This window comes from Condylura cristata, unplaced genomic scaffold (assembly GCF_000260355.1).
Source record: "Condylura cristata isolate star-nosed mole 26May11 unplaced genomic scaffold, ConCri1.0 scaffold00016, whole genome shotgun sequence".
NCBI classification, from domain to species: domain Eukaryota; kingdom Metazoa; phylum Chordata; class Mammalia; order Eulipotyphla; family Talpidae; genus Condylura; species Condylura cristata.
Genome location: NW_004567117.1, coordinates 21,508,457 through 21,526,064, shown reverse-complemented (window position 1 = coordinate 21,526,064; position 17,608 = coordinate 21,508,457). Strand labels below are relative to the sequence as shown.

Genomic DNA, 17,608 nt, shown 5'->3' with positions numbered 1-17,608 from the left:
CCCCCCAGTTACCTGTCGTATTTGATCCTGGCTAAGAGAGGCTCCAGCCATCCCACTGTACATTCACAGTGAGCATCTAAGAAGGTGATCACTTGGCCTTTAGACACAGCAGCTCCTTTTAATCTAGCTCTGATTAATCCAGAACGTTGCTCCATTCGAATTACATGAACTGGTACTTTTAATTTTCTCACATAATTCTCTAGAGGTCTTTTCAAAAATTCTGAAAAATCAGCAAAACAAAACAAAAATAACATGGAAAATTGTGACTTGGCAGGTACTACCCAGTAGTAAAGCAATTTTGATTTTCAATATTCACTCAACACATTTATGGAACACTTTCTGCGAGGTTCCCTAACGCACAAACCAATTTTGCCTAAGGAAGTCTTTTATATCCCAAGGACATTTTTTATATCCTAGAGCTGCCTCTGCCTTATTTACTGGTGGAATTAGGATCAAGCCTTTGGGCTTGATCTCACCAAAGATAGGTATGTCACCATAACCCCCTAAGCAGCAATGTTGGGCACAATTTTTTTTCTAATTATGTTAAAGATCAGAAACAGAAAGAAGGTAATTCTAGAGCATTCAATCCAGACCCCAATAAGAAAGAATAGAATCTGCAGTAGCTGTTGAAGTTCAGAAAATTATACAATTTCTTCAAAGGCTGAAACAAGTGGTTTTATTGTTTGTCACAATCTTTTACTATGTAACTCTTTTACTAAGAGACAGGAAGTGAGATCAAATTAGAAAAGAAATGCTGGCTTACTGTTAGATCAGACAGACAAGTAGTTATAGGTAAAAGTTTTTAGAAGGAAGGAGCACTGAAGAGGACGAGGAATAAAAAGAAGAGGATATAGGCATAAGAAATTAACAGGTCTTCTGGAGAGTTCAGGTAGAACTAATCCAGGGATGTCCTGCTTCCAAAATACATAACTTATTTTAAAAAGTAAAAAAGGCTCAGGATCCTCAAGCAAAGAGAAAGAATTTTTCAGATCAGGTTATTGTGGAATTGAACTTGGTGATGGTGGTATGGGCAAATGTTTTTCTAACTAGTCCCCACACAATAGATAATTGAATAATCTAGGAAGGAAAAACTTGACATAGACTCTAGGACTCCTAACACTACCTTTGTCAGGCAGGATTTAAGTAATGGAAATGTCTCACAGAGATCAGGGTACATATACATATTAAGAGGCTCTTTAAATACTAAATACTATATGTGGAGAGAAAAGACAAATAAAAATGAAATAGTTCTTGGTATTATTCTGGTCAGACCAGAATGACTTAATAATGAAATAACCAGAGTTGTGAAAGTTGTAAAAGATAAAGGTCTGTGTGCGCCCACTAAGCCAGTATACTGAACTTCTCCATATCTGCTAATATATTTCCTAATATATTTGAGCTAGAAAGAGTACCTGGAATAGAACTGTGATTATCATTGTGACTTTATGAGCCAATCCTAATATCAGAAAGATATAACTTGATTCTGAATAGAAAGGTAAAGGTAGTGCCAATCCTGGAGTAAAGCAACATTCTGTGGTAGCAGTTGTCATACAGACTCTGTTCAGAACAGTGCTAGCCTCTCTTAACCCTCACAATGATCCTATGTGATTGTTACTAGTTTTAAATGCAGAAAAGTTTCAGAAAATGAAACAAACTGATTAAGCTGACACAGCTTGGTAAAGGGCTGAACTGAACCATGATCGGCCTAACTTCCAGGCCCATCATTTTATCCGTAGAAAGAAAGCCCAGATATAAGCTTAAATCGCTCTATGTCCAGGGTTCAAACAATCTCATAGGGTAAGGTGTAAGGTATATTCTAGTACCTTAGACCTATCAGGGTGGGGTGTGTGTCATGAACAGTGTCTTTCATTAAGTTTTTCCAAAATTATTAGACAGTTTAAAGTATTTTTAAGAAAGTGATTTAATTCCCAAGCCCCACATCTTTGAGAGCTATAATTATCTGTCCTGTCTAGAAGCAAAATGAAAAATGCATAATTCTGTGGTTTGGTAGCTCAAAAGAGTAACTAGTCTATAAATTTTATTGGCATCTTTGTGGTTTTCATGAAATAAGGCCAAGAAATAGGTATCTTTCTAGTAGTTAATGCAAAATTATGGACTCATGGGTGAATGGGGTATTAGAAACTGCTTATTCAAGCCTCACTTTGCAAAAATGAAGTTGAGGTAAGATGATATAAGAGATTATGCTGAAAATACCACCTTAAAAAAAAGGTGGTGATGGTGGGGGAAGAATCTCATTTATTAGAGTAGCTTTAATAGTTACTAGTTTATAAATGGATCCCTAGGCATCTCTATTAGGCAGTGAACTTGCCTATCAGGAAAATTTCACTGTTCACAGCAATACTGAGCAATCTAAACCAGAACTTTAAAGAAGAGCAAGGGAGAACAAAGAATTTAGTCTTAATAAAACCAACTCCTACCAGGCGAGAATATAACAAAAATAATGAACAACCATATACCAGAGACATTTTGCAGGGGTGGAGTGGGGAATGGGATCAAAAACGGGGTGTGGGGGGGTGGAGTAGGGGTGGGGAGGGAAGTGCACGGGATTATGGTGATGGCACACGGGTGACTTGGTGATGGGAAACCCGCGGGCATTACAACTGAGATGGAAAAAAAAATGTACAAAATGATGTAAAAATAAACTGTTGTAAAATTAAAAAAAAAAACAAAAAACCAACTCCTAATCCCAACTAAGCAAGAACCACCATTTCCTTTTGTGTCAAATGAGAAAAACAGTGCCATCTCAGATTAGGAACATTACATCAGTCCTAAGTCTTAAAATAACCTTCTGAGTTGCCCATTACATAACTTCTGACATAAACTAGGGATTCATCCAGACTGTCTGCATTATAGACCCTGTAACAGTAAAGTCATGACAGATCTAATATACATAACAGTTAAGAGGTCAAGTCTGGGTTTATATTCAGCTTCATTTTCCTCATCAATAAAACAGAGATAATTATAGAACCTTTTTCTCACTTCTATAATAATTGAAGCTACTAACAACTCAGCAGGTTACCTGTGAAATCAAGTACCTAAGGCCACAAGAAGACTGTGCATGCTATATAACCTAATGCTACACAACCTAATTAGGGAGTTAGCACTGACAAAAAGTAAAAGCTAGGATTAACTGACTGGTAAATTATTCTTTCATTCATTAAATAAATGTTTACTATGTAACAGGCACTGAGGGCACTGAATAGATGATAGGGAGAGATAGTCATTAGGTAATAGTTTAGAACTCTTGTGAGTGATGTGGAGGCATAAAGAATATCTGACATACATGTAGGCAAACATCATCTGATTGTGGGAGGTCAAGGCTTCTCTGAATAAAACTGGATTCTGAGTAAATATGTGAGCTAAACTGTGGGTTCAAGATGTGACTGGCAATGTAGGCAAAGACCCAGACATGCAGGCCTTAGAGGAAAAGTTTTTATCAGAAGTACATGACTAAACTTACATGTTTAAAGCCTCACTCTACAGCACTGTGAACAGACGGGAAAGGGTGAGAGTGTATTCGGGAACTTCGTTACATTAGTTGGTCTGTTTCAGCAGTCCAGGTGAGAAATGATGATGTTTTGAATGCATCTTATGGGTAGGAAAAAGCAGACTTAAATAGTCACAAAAAGTAAAAAGCATTCTTTCTCTGGCTTTTGGGCTCAACAGCAAGTACCTAAACAAGACAGCCAAAAAAAGTAGGTAATTCCCAATCTGCATAGCAAGACTGCAATTATAACCACACAACACAATGCCTATGGTTTCCAACTATCAGCAATAGTGACCTAGAAACTTTCCTGGTAGGAGTTAAAGGAGTTTTGAACCAGACATCTGATTAGGGGTACTCAAGGTCCCTGCTTAGTAACTAAGAGCCCCAAGTGGAACAGTGAGGTAGACACCTGCCCATATTTCTCTTACAGATTTACACAAGTCCAATGATTAAGAAGGGCCTACATGAGGAAGCAAAAAAGGTAATAGTATGTTATTTTGTCACTTTAGAGTTGCTGGTACATGTCTTTCTGATTAAGTTACATACTACAAAATGATCCCACATATCCCTTCTTAGGCACTCAAAGCAACAATAGATAAATCAATGGAAAAAGTAAAAATTCACTTAAATAATTCGCTTTGAGGAATATTTAATTTAGCAAATATCAAATGTAAGTAAACCAAACAGAAGTCATTTGTAGGATAGACTGTATTTATTAGTGCTTAAATTGTTTGTTTTCTTAAAGAGGGATTAATTAGGAAATAACCATTCATACAAAGTTTGTTTCTACTGTCAACAGTAATTATTTGTTCTAAATGGGGTGTTCTTAGTTTATAACTGCCATTCATTTTGGCATTATATGTTAGACTATTATTTAAATGTTTTATGTGATTATAAATTGTCTTCATTAGATTAAGGAGATAAAATTCTTGAAAAGACAGGGCTTATTTTATTCTTCATTTATACCCTTATAATCTGGCAAAATAATAAGATTTAAATTGTTATGAAGGTGTAAATTTTTCCCAATATTTAAGATATGACATGGTTAAAAATAATCATGGTTAAGTATGTATCTTTAATGTAGGCAGAGGAAAGAGAAGGTATAAAACTTTACTAAACCATTTCAGCAGTAACAGTGAGAAATTAGGAAACAAAGTTGAAATTACCATCAGAAGAGGGTGAAATGGTAGATCATGAAGATATAGCCTGGTCAGGGAAGGAAGAAAGTCATTATGTGTAGTTTCCTCCAAATTTTTCGTATGTGGTCATAAAAACAGTGGAGGTAACACATGACAATGTGATTCCTAAACAGATGTGTGTGGTGGTAAGCCTAGGAAATGCTACTGTCATAATTAAGTATATTAGGTTTCTTTACTGACAAACTAAGTAGAACCTTTTCTATGCTGCTTTGTGGTATAGAACTTCCAAGAAGGATTCAGAATAAATGGGTGTTGGCCCAACGTACCTTTAGTTACTATACAATCCCCAAAAGAGTGTTTTAGGAAATTTTGGGAGATTCTAAACTTAAGAAAAACCTAGATTCTTGGGGGGGCGAGGGGGAGTATTACTGTGTAACAGTCACTGTAGAAATTCTTTTGAGATTAGTCATAAAAGCATCACCTTTCTCATCCCTTTATGCACCAAGTTTTAAATTATTTCTGAACTTAGAAATGGAAAACAAAGAAAACCCTAAGGAGAATCTAGTGCACTAAGCCTTGCCCAGATAAAGATCTATTTTGCTTAAGGATACTTCTCACTGTTCATGGAACTAAATTTCTCCATTCCTAAGTAGGATCTAGTATTTCTCCAGACTCAGGGGTGTGGTTTTACAGAAAACATCCTAAAAAAATTATGTGGCATTTTTCATTGTTCTGTATAAATATTTCTATAGCATTATTCCTTTTTAAAATAAGATTAAGGTGTGACGCAAATTAAAAACTAATGAAAGCAACAGTTTAAGTTTGACAAGGGTGGGTTTTTACTTGGTTTTCTTTTTTTGCATCTGTGAGTGAGTTCAAATGCCATAAATATTTTTAGGATAAATTATTAGGTTAAAAATGAGAGCAACTAGCTTTTTAACCATTAATGACAAAAGGTATAGCATATTATTGGCATTAAGATTTAAAATTTACCTCTTTCACTGGCATCATCTACTAGAACAATTTCTTCTAGCATGTGTCTTGGTGAGCGATTAATGACACTATGGACAGTTCGCAGAAGAGTGCTCCAAGCCTCATTGTGGAAAACAATCACCACACTTGTTGTAGGAAGATTATCTGGATACACCTTTGTTTTACACCTAGAGACAAAGCAAATGCCTTTATAAAAAGTGACCGTTAAGATAACAATATCAATGAATCGGGACCAGAAAGGGCAACAAAACAACAAAAACAGTTTGCTGTAGTGGTGGGACTCGAAGAAAACTTTCACTGATTTAAGTCTTGGTTAAAAGTTGCATGTATAATAAAAAGTACCTATTTAATGGTATATATTTATGGTTTAAATTATTTAAATGATGTCAAATGTATTCTTAAAATTAGTCATTTCTTCCTGATAATGTTTTCGGTTGACTCATTCTAATGCAGAATGTACTAAGGTATATCATCAACCCAGACTGAATGTAGCTCAAGAACCCAACTAGACAAAAAGAAATAAGAGAGTCTACACAGTTAAGAAATAAAAACAAAAATACAAGTAACACCTACAAAGGAAGAGAACTAATACTTACTGAGTTTTTATTATGTATTAGGCGCTAATAATTCTGTGAGGTACTAGAGCCACAAATGAGAACCTGAGGACACAGTAAGGGGGGCAGAAGTACAGATTGAGGTCTCCTCAGACCATGCTGTGCTGCTGATCAAACTCTTGATGTGACTCCTCTATAGGTAAATATCTATATTATAGTTAGTAAAAACTACATCAGAAATGCAGTCAACAGAAAGACCAAACATACTCAAAGCACATGCACGATCAATGTATTAATGGTATTTTTTTAAGCACTTCAATCTGCTAGCCAGATGAAACTACCAAACAACAAATTATTGAGAAATAATAATAACTGACTGGATTACCAAGCGATGTGTTTTCAAAGACCCTTCAAATTATAATAGTTGCTCTATTCATCTTTCCACTTTACCCTCCAGCTCTCTCAATACTTAAACCTTGTGGTCTCTCCAGTTTCATTTGTTACTATCTGTCAATGGGAGGGGTGAAAGGAAAGAAGGGAAAATGGGAAAATATCACAAAACCCCTCATTCTGAAGCTGCCACAACAACCCTACTTACTGATACTAATGAGGTGCTAACTCAACTTACTGAATGCATCACACTAGGGCTACTAGTTGGCAGCAAGAAGGAAGAAATGGAAGGGGGAAAAAATAACAAAGTAAAAAGGGTTGAAAGGAGAAATGGTAGGAGAGTTCACTATCAATCTCATTAACACTAGTCTGTTCTCAATTTTCTTCAAGGGCTTTCCCTGGTGGTGCAACAGGTTAAAAGCACAGCTCTATAAAGCTACATACATTATAGTTAGTAAAAACTACACCAGAAATGCAGTCACTTGTAGCCACTGCAGCACAAGTTCGATTCACAACCAGGGAGTGATCCACTCGGTGTGGCAGACCTCTCCTGATTGGCCTGCCGCTCCCCTCAGCAGTTTATATCAGTACAGCTGCCTTTTCTGCTCCCCACTCTTTCTCTGGTGAATCCTCTCACACCTCTGGCCTGTACCCCAGTTCTTGTACGCATTAATAAATACTGAAAAATAAAAAACCCATTTCAACACCCTCCCCTTACCATTCCCAAGACCCCTTTTCACAGTGTGGTCTCCACCTATTACCAGCTCTTTCATTATCCACTGACCCAAAGGGCCACAATTTCATTTCCACATCACTGTCCATGCCCTTTTCACCCTATATATATGCCAAGATCTGCTAAAAGACCACTACAAATCTGTCACACACCCACCCCCCTCAAGATGGAGCTAAAGAGGTGAAGCCCAAAAGAGTTGGTCTTGAGGCTATTTAAGGAAGAATGTCATCTCACATAAAACTTCTGAAGGTACTTCCCATTCAAATTGTTGTGACAGCTAGTTTATAAATATCACTAATGCTATGTTTCAAGTAGATCACAGGACAGCATACCAAGAGCAGTCACGTTTTTATGGGAAGATGTATCTTGACTGCCTTATAGACAGTTGAAACAAGACTTTGAATAGCCTGTGTACAAGTAAAAGGGGTTTGGAAAAAGTTATTTAACAATAATGTTACTTTTAATTCTAACATTATTTAACTACAGCATGGAAAGTAACAAACATCTTTCCCATGTTAACCCTACTTATTGTTATAGAATTAGAAAGCAGACAACTGCAATGGTAAACTACAAAGCTGCTAGCTGACCAAAACAACAAAAAGAACAAAATCAAGGGAGAGCTAAAAGATAATTAGGCAAAATGTGCAGTGCACAAATAGCATCGCTAGCTGGGTACTTAGGAAGTAGGTAGGAAGAAAAAAGATATCTGAGACAGCAGGCTGTGCAGAAGAGAAGTGATAAGCCAGATTTATCTCTTTGATGCTACACAACAGAATTAATTCTGAAGCTGTATAAAACGAAAACTGTAAGAACACAAGAAATAAAGAACACTAAAATGGAAATCACTTACAGTGGGGGATGTAAGAATCAGAAAACAAAGGAAATGTTTTTCTGTTTCTTTTTCAGATCCAAAATAACAGATGACAAAAAAAGAAACTAATTTCCTTTATTGAAGAATTAAGTTTACTTGTTCAGAGACTATAACAGAACAAAATAGAAAATATGGACAAATTATCATAACTGATCTTAGAACAGTATACACACACAGGATTTAATACACTTGAGAAGAAAAATCCTTAAATATTCTAGCTCAATTTTCCCATTGTGGAGTGGGGTCTGGGGAGGCAGGACACAGAACTAAAGATGAGCAGGAAAGCCACACCAGGTTTCATCCACTCTGTCCAATTGAGTCTGTCACACGTAGATATGAAATTTAGCAGAATAAGGTTCTGCTACTTGAAAAAAAAAAAAGTTACATACAGGTTTAATAATAGGGGGTGGTTTAGGAAGATGGGAAAGAAGTGTCTTAACTTTGTGATATAATATACAGACAAAAAAGATGACAGTAAGAAACACAGTTGAGGGCCCTCTCTGGTGGCGCAGCGGGTTAAAGCACAGTACTAAGAAACTAAAGCTACTACAGCATGAGTTCGATCCCCGCCTGCCCCAGAGGTGACCACAAGGCGTGACAGATCTCTCCTGACCCGCCCGCTGCTCCCCTCAGCAGTGTACTTCGTTGATCTGCCTGTTCTGCTCCCCACTGTTTCTGGTGAATCCTCTCACCACCCCTGCACCTCTGACCTATACCCCCAGTTCTGTATGCATAAATAAATAAATCTTAAAAAAAAAAAGAAGAAAAGAAATACACAGTTGAATGAACTTCCACAAAGTGAATACATCAAGTACTCAGCACCCAGATGAGGAACAGACCTAAACAGAATACCCAGAGGCTTCCTTTGTACCTCTTCAAGAAAAGCTCTCTGCTGGGCTGCTAACTACAGATATTTTGTTTCTTTAATGAACTTCAATTAAAAGGAGTAACAAAGAGTAGTGCTTCTCAAAATGTTTTGACTTAAAACCTCATGCTTAAAAATTGAGAATCCCAGGCCCTCCCTGATGGCACAATGGGTTAAAGTGCAGCACTATGAAGCAATCAGCAGCCATTGCCAACAGGAGTTCGACCCTCATGGCGCAGCAGAGCTCTCTTGACCCGCCTGCTGCTTCCCTCAGCAGTGTATTTCAGTACGTCTACCTGTTCTGTCTCTGGTGAATCCTTTCACCGCCTGCACCTCTGGACTGTATGTACCCTAGTTCTTGTATGCATAAATAAGTCTTAAAAAAACTTGAGAATCCCAGATGACTTTTGTTTATGTGGGTGATAGCTATTTACCATATTAGATATTAAAACAGGAAAATTTCAATAATAAAGCACAAAAAATTACATTAGCTAATGGGGAGCTGACTATAAGAGTATATAGTCTTACAGTGTGCCTTTGATGCACTCTAGCTCCAAATACACCCTTCATTGCCACTCTTTGTGAGTGGAACTGCCCCTGTAGATCTCCCTGGCAGCTGTCAAAATTCAAAGATGACAAACTTTTGTCAGTAGCGGGTGTAGGAAGGACACTGTAGAAGGAAGAAACTTCCTGGTACCAGAATGACTCCATTTGCTTTTCCTCCTCCTCACGGTATGGCTGCCACTGGAGTGTGGTGATACCTAGAAGCACTTATCTCCCAACGAGTTTCAGTAGCACCCCCAGCAGATTCTGTCTCCTAATCACCCTAGCAATGAGCTTCTCAGATATGGCTGCCTGCACCCTGCAGGGGTGGCTTCTGTTAGCCAGTTCTGGCTGACTTTCAGAACAAGTGCATTTCCTGCTTGTTAGGCATACCTACCACTCCATACTCCAAAGGTCCTACAAATCAGGTCTGGCCAGAAGTTACCAGCAAATTCCAGTGAACTGCCATCAGACCTTCCAATGAGGTCTAAATCCCAGCCTTAAGGAAAGGGGCTCCCCTTCTAAGGTTTTTCCTTCCTTAGTACTTTCTCTTAATCTAGGGTTTTCTTTACTCTCTTATAGTTAATATTTTTATAGTTTAAAATTTCTATTAAATTTTCTATGTTCAAAGGGCATAATAATTAAGTCTCACCAGCAGTGTATTACGGTTGTTTGTTCCACATATTCACCAACACCTGATATTGTGCCTTTTTTTAAATGACCTTTACTTTTGGGGTGTGTTAATAAATTCTGTGAATTTTAAGATATGCACCTATGGTTTCATATAACCAACACAGTCAGGAAACTGAATAGTTCCATTTCCCCAAAGAATTCTTTGTTTTTTCCTTATGTAGTCACACATTACCCTGTACCTAACCCATAGCAACATTTGTTCTTCCATACTATAGTTTTGTCTTTACAGTAGTCATATAAATGGAATTACATATATGTAATCTCCTTGAGACTAGTTTCTTTCACTCATCCTTAAGATTCAGTCAAGATGTGAGTACCAAAGTTTGTTATTCTTTATTGCTAAATAGTATTCCATCCTGCCATATACCTCGTGAGTCATATCCAGTTTGGGGACATTATTAACAGAGTTGTTATCAATGTTCATGAAAAGTCTTTTATGTGATCATGTTTTCATTTCTTTAAGTTCAATATTCAGGAATGTCCTTGTAGGGTGACTTGGTAAATACAGCTTTTAAATTGCCAACCTTTTCTTGAGAGGCTATTATTCTGCATTCCATCAGAAACACATGAGTTTCCAACTGTCCTGCATCTTTAATAGCATATGATACTGTAAATATATAGCTATTTTAGCCATTTCAATAAGCACTGGATGGCACCTCACTATTTTTTTTTCAAAGATTTATTTATCTATGCATATAAGAACTGGGGTGTAGGCTAGAGGTGTGGGGTGTTGGAAAGAGAGAATTCACCAGAGACAGAGTGCAGAGCAGAACAAGGAAATTAACTGAAATACACTGCTGAGGGGAATAGTAGGTGAACCAGGAGAGGCATGCTGTGCCATATCACTCCCTAGCTGGGGATCAAACTCATCCTGAGGTGGTTGATGGTCACTTGATAAAGCTGACTTAACCTCTGCATTACCAGGAAGGTCCTCACTATGGTTTTAATTAGCATCCCTAATGGTTAATATCTTTTTCATATGCTCTTTTGCCATCTATATAGTATCTTGGTAAGCATCAAATATTCTTGGTTGGACTTCTGGCTTGTGTATTTTCTCCCAGTCTGTAGGCTATCATCTTTTTGTCTTTTGTTATTTCTTTCTCATGAAAGCTTAAAACTTGATAAAGTCCATTTTATCAATTTTTTTTTCTTTTATAAACTCAACTTCTAAAATAGTTATCATTTGACCTAGCCATTAGCAGTCTACCCCAGAAAAATGAAAACATATTCACACAATGACTCTATAAATATGTTCTTGGCAACATTATTCATAATACCCAGAAAACGGAAACAACCCAAATGGTCATCATCTCCCGATGGGAGAAATAAATGGGACATATCTATATAACTGGAAAACACTGCACAAAAGTGAGCAAAAAGATACATACTAGGTATTTGATAAATGAATCCCAGAAACATTCTTCTCAGAGAAAACCCACACATAAAAGACACCTACTGTATGACTCCACTTGTATAAAATGTCCAGAAAAGGCACATCCATACAGAGAGAATCCATTAATGATAACTGAATTATCCTAGGATTAAGAGTGGGTGCAGAAAGTGACTACAAATGTACACCAAAGATCTTTTTGGAGTAATGGAAATTTTCTAGAAATGGTGGTGCTTACATAACTCTAAAATCACTGAATTATATATGCTTTAAGTGGGTGTATTTTCTGATTTCTGGAAAGGTAGAATAAATGCATTCCATTGTTTCTCTCAGTGAGTAAAACTACAAAGACTAGGCAGATGCATAAAGCAGCTCTCGGAGGACTCTGAAATGTGTATATGGTAGCAGGTCAACTAAAGAAGAAAACCAGAATTCCAAGTTCCACAGACCCAGTGGTAAATGTTCAGTTTCTCCTCTCTGGCATTAACTAGTCTACCTACAAAGACATCTACAAAACTGCAAGTGTACACAAAGAAAAAGCCCAAAAGCAGCTCTGTCCAGTCTGAGGAATGTGAGGAGCACCCTAAAGTTCAGAGCAAACTCCCACATTTTTTTTCTTTCTTTTACCTTAGCAAGTTTGAGTTTGAGAAGCACTAGATTAGAGTCCTAAGTCTTCCTCCTAAGGAGGGGGGAATCTGTGGAGATCAGAATTACCTGAACAACTTTAGTCCTTTGATCAAAAGACTTGCTTTAGAAAGCTGTTTCCCTCGTCCCCTTTTGCTTTTTCCTTCTCACAGTGCAGATTACAGTCAATTCTTTTACCTTTTTTTTCTTGGTATTTACCTCCATAATTCACAGTACTATATCTGCATTTTTACTTTTTTTTTCTTATTTTACATATTCTTACTATAGAATATGATGACATATTTCACACCTCTCCCCATCCCAACATACACACTTGGCTAATGCCTCACAAAGTAGTTTTTATTAGTTTGGTTACATCACTATTTAAAGTTTATGTCAGAATGATATGAAATGTTATTCATAGCTGATTTGAATATTATGAATAATTTTCTGTACATCCCCCTCAAGTCACCATAGACTTTTTTTTTTTGGTTAGTTTTCTGTACATTTGTTATGAATTCAAACAATAGTATAGAGCAATAGAATTCCCTTGATAATCCTATTTTTATTTTTTTTTCAACTGTTAAAGCCCCATTCTACTTATCCTAAATTTCTCAGGGTTTGATATAGTAGTAGGAGTTTTGTATGTTTATCCTTCCAGTCAGTCATAAGTCAGAGGTATTATTCTTCCCAATTTACAGTTGAGAAAATAGAGTTAAGAGAAAAAAATATCTTAGTTCCAAATCAGAGTTTGCATATATAATATGATCTGTTTCCCATGTCCCTCTATGATTTTCAAAGTATTCTGTTACCTGTTAGTCTGCCACTATTATTTACCAATGACAAGTCATTATTTCTTGAGATTCTGGCAACTGGCCTGGCAATATCTGGCAACGTTACAAGGTGTCACTTCGGTGTACTCTCATTCAGACCAGATCAATGAAAATCAATCCATAAAGTGATGAGAGCATAGTGATTAAGATTACATATTTTATCATTGAGGAATTTCACAGAGGACACTTTTGTCCCATCTATAAACTGGGCACATAAGCAGTGTTTCTCAACTGCTTATATAACAATGTTTTCAGTGTCTACTATTTAATAAGCACTCAATAAGTGGTATTACTACATTTTAAGGACAGAATTATATAGGACAGAATTGCCATACTAGATGATGTGATATGTGTCTTACACCTTCTTTCCCAAGCTCATACATTACAAAATTTATTCATTGATGATTAAAGTCTATTTAACCCCTCTTGACAGGGGAACATGTCATTTTTTCCCTCCAATTTTCTTTGGGGAATATATTAAAGATTCTACAAGACCAAAAGATTTTTAGTAGGCATAAGACAATCTGGACAATGTCCAATACACCACCAGTTTTAGGTCCATGACTTAAAACAAGCAATAAATTTTAAAAAAAGGGTTTATCCAGTTTAACACAAGCGGCAGTTAAATATTAATTCAGTGCTTTTCATTTAACATTTCATTGTGAATACATTCTGAAGCCAGGGAGTAATTTGTAAAAAAGAGTGGTATAGAAAAGCGTAGTTGGGGTTGGCTTTTCTTGAGAATTGCACTGGGAGAGAGCTTACCCACTTAACGAAGGTATTCTCTATATCCAAGTTCACATATCCTTTTCCATATCAATTATTCAAAGCACTAGATAATCCTCACAACCACTGTTGGTATTTTCCTTATTGTTCATACAAGAATCCTGGGACTGAGTAACTTATCCAAAGTCCCAAAGAGACTCAGACTTTGCTACTATTAAGATATTAATAGAAATACACCTAGAGATAATTTTAAAAATCATACAAAGGGAGGGGAAAGAAGGGGACAAATTCTGAAAAGCTCTAGCTTATAAAGATAAATCCATACCTTGACAATTACAATTTGGCTAAGTGTTACTACAAAAGGAATACAAATTAAAGGATACAGTTTCCAAACTCAGAAAAAAATCAAATGAAATTATCAATTAACAAATCAAAAAGGAGAAAAAAATAGGTTGAAATTTATGAAATTGTCATTTTCAAAAGTCAAAATGAATGTGAATTTCATATTGTTCAGGCTAATGCCAAACTTATCAATATTCACAATAAAGATATATCACCATTACTTATTAAAAACAAATACTAAATTATTACTATAAAATCCAGCCATCTAATGGAGATACACCTAAAACATACACATACAGGTAATTGCAAATGGAAAAAAAATTGACACACCAAGAAATGTTAAACTAAAGGAAGTATCGCAATGTCAAAAACAGGGGTGGAGGGAGATAGTGAAGATACAGTAAACACAACTTTTTTTCCTTAAATATGACCAATGATGCTACCTTGAAATATAAGCTAAAAGAATGAAATTATCAAATACACAATCATGGAGGTTTTTAAAATACAACTTAATCAGAATCTAGCAGATCATGGGCACCAAAACAAAAATTGGGTGTAACGGGCAACCAAACATTATTTGCTTGCAGAGGAAACATTTTTTAAAAAATGAACACTTTCTGGGCCCTCCCTGGTGGCTCATCGGGTTAAAGCACAGCACTGAGAAGCTATGGCCACTGCAGACTGCAGCATGAGTTCGATTCCTGCCTGCCCCGGAGGTGACCACATGGCATGGCAGACCTCTCCTGACCCGCCTGCTGCTCCCCTCAGCAGTGTACTTTGTCGATCTGCCTGTTCTGCTCCCCACTCAGTCTCGGTGAAGCCTCTCACCACCCTGCACCTCTGGCCTATACCCCAGCTATGTATGTATAAATAAAAAAATCTTTCAAAAAAAGAACACTTTCTGGGTCACAAAGGTTTGAAAAAATTTCAAACAGATTGTGTTTATATACAGATAATGATCACCAACCAAGATGAAATTCATTAGAAATCAAGACTGAAAAATGATAAAATCAAAAGATAACAAGAAATGCACGTGGAAATTTTAAAATAAATTTTCAAGTCTTCCTGGGTTAAACAGAAATCAAATGGAAATGGCAAGGTACAGATGAATAAAGATGAAAATACTATATATACAACTATTATGATGCACTACAGTGATGTAAACTTAAAATCTTTTAATACATTTGTTAAAAAACAAAAATATTTTAAAACACAAGAAAACATTAAACACAAAAATGAAATTACATAAATAACAAATTAAAAATAAACTGGATAAACAAAAGGAAAAACTACTTTGAAAGTTAAAAATTAACAAAAAAAATCAGACTACTAACAATACTATTAGGAATAAAGAGAAAACAATATTAAAAATAGGATACCTAATTACAGAGCCAGTGAAAATACCTTATAAGCATAAGCTATTGAAGATAATGCTATAAAAAAATTAAAAGCCCATGTCATTGTGAATTACCCAAACTCTTAACTGCAATTTAGCTGAAGGCCTCTAAATCTGTTATTGTCACCAGCAAAATTAGCAATATTCACAATCTCTTCTCTAAATATTCCCTTCATCTTTTAATACTCAATAAGACATACCATGAAAACTGCTTTCTGAGAAGCTTATCAAGAGAGACTGTTTTTTGTTCCATATCCCCTGTAGCAGTGAGTTTGGAAGTGGGAGCAGGTATCTTGTTCTTCACTGCAGATTCACTACTATTGTTCTCCCTCTTCCCTAAGACAACTCAGGTTCTTTGAAAAGATATAACAGAAGTTGTCATTCCCTTCTGTTACAGTGGGTTCTAACACCTTCCTATCAATACTATCACTATTCACAGTCATCACAGTTTACTAGTCAATTAATCAATACGCTGGCTTCTCAGAATTTTGTTCTGCTCTCCTCTCATCTAATTCAACTGTCCTCTACCATACATCACCCACTCACTCTCATGCTATACCCCTCCATCATGTCTTGCTAATAATCTTCATTTAAGAATCCCAATCTTTGGTCACATTCCCACACTTCCTCCCTATCTCAATCTTGGCTTATTCTAACCCAGTTACTCCAATAATCCCAGATCTATAAGCTTCCTTCACTGGAACTTCCAACACTAACCCTTCTATCTTTTAACTTTCCTTTACTCTCTCTTCATGCTTTTGAATTCCTCTACTCTGCTTAGATCCATAGCACTTTATAATTACCACCTTGTATCTTATCATCTATCATCTGGCAAAACCCCAACTTTACCTAAATCCATCTGGCAAAACCCCAACTTTACCTAAATCCATCTTTTCCACTGATTTTGTACCTGCACTTGAGCAGCTGAGTATAAAGACAATGTATCATCATGATGAATATTTTCATTTTGTATTTACAACCACAAACCTCAAGTGGACTCTATCCAGTATTCTGCATTTCCTGACCAATTCCTTCAAATTTCACATCTTCAGATTTTCAGAACCTTTCCCGCTCTCACAGGTGGTAAAGATGCTTCCAATTTCATGACAAAATTCAGTCACCAGAAGAGAATTTCCGTATCAACTCATGTACCATCCTATAAGCATCTATGATTGTAAGCACTGTTTTCCCAACTACACAATGCATTAATTATCCCTGTTCCTTTTTAAAGCTAACATACAATTCCTTCTCACCTATTCAAGGTCAACACTCATTCTATAATATTCTCCTCTCATATTTCCCTCAAAGGGATCATTCCCACAGATTTATACAAACATACTGCATTATATGCTATCTTTAATAAGAAAAAGCATGTTCTCTCTCTTGGTTGTATAACCTCTCCAGCTAACACCCCCATTTTCCTCCTTTTTAAAACAAACCTCAAAAGCACTGCTACACTTACTGTCTCCACTGTTTCACCTCCCACTTTGTTTCTCCCATTTTTGTCAATTTTCTTTATGATGATGTCTGTAACTTAGTGCACAAAACATAAATTTAGAGCTGAATGAGTTATCACATAGCAAACACCCACAAAAGCATGACTCAGGTGAAGAAATATAACACTGCCAGCATCTCACAAGTCACCCTTGTCTCTGCTACCTTTTCTTTCCTTCTTAAAAATGATCAAGCACTATCTAACTAATCATAATTTGATTTTGCCTGTTTTTTGACCTATATTATATTGTGGTATGACTACTTTGCTCAGTATAATGTTGGTAAGTTTCATTCATGCTGGGGTATGTAGTTTTTATTTCTATTGCTATCAAGTATTTCCTTGTATGAAAAATGCCACATTTTATACTTAAGCTGTTTTCAGTTTGGAGTCAATACAAATTGAAAGCTGGAACTGAGCACTGATTATGAGTGTCACAAATATCTTTCCTGTTATGCCACTTCAACATTTTTCTTTTCACTTTTTAAAAAAAGAACCAAAAATCTTTAACACTAT

General features: G+C 36.3%; 1 protein-coding gene across 2 annotated transcripts in view; it reads right to left on the bottom strand.

Moving 5' to 3' along the window:
• GALNT1 (polypeptide N-acetylgalactosaminyltransferase 1) overlaps positions 1–17,608 on the bottom strand; it is an 88,480-nt gene that overhangs the window by 21,170 nt on the left and 49,702 nt on the right. For both annotated transcript variants that reach the window (XM_004683845.2, XM_012725948.1), the window contains exons 4-5: positions 5,641–5,807; positions 13–220 (exon numbers count right to left, since the gene is read on the bottom strand). In XM_004683845.2, coding sequence (XP_004683902.1) covers positions 13–220; positions 5,641–5,807 — 375 coding nt within the window. The remainder of the gene's footprint in view (positions 1–12; positions 221–5,640; positions 5,808–17,608) is intronic.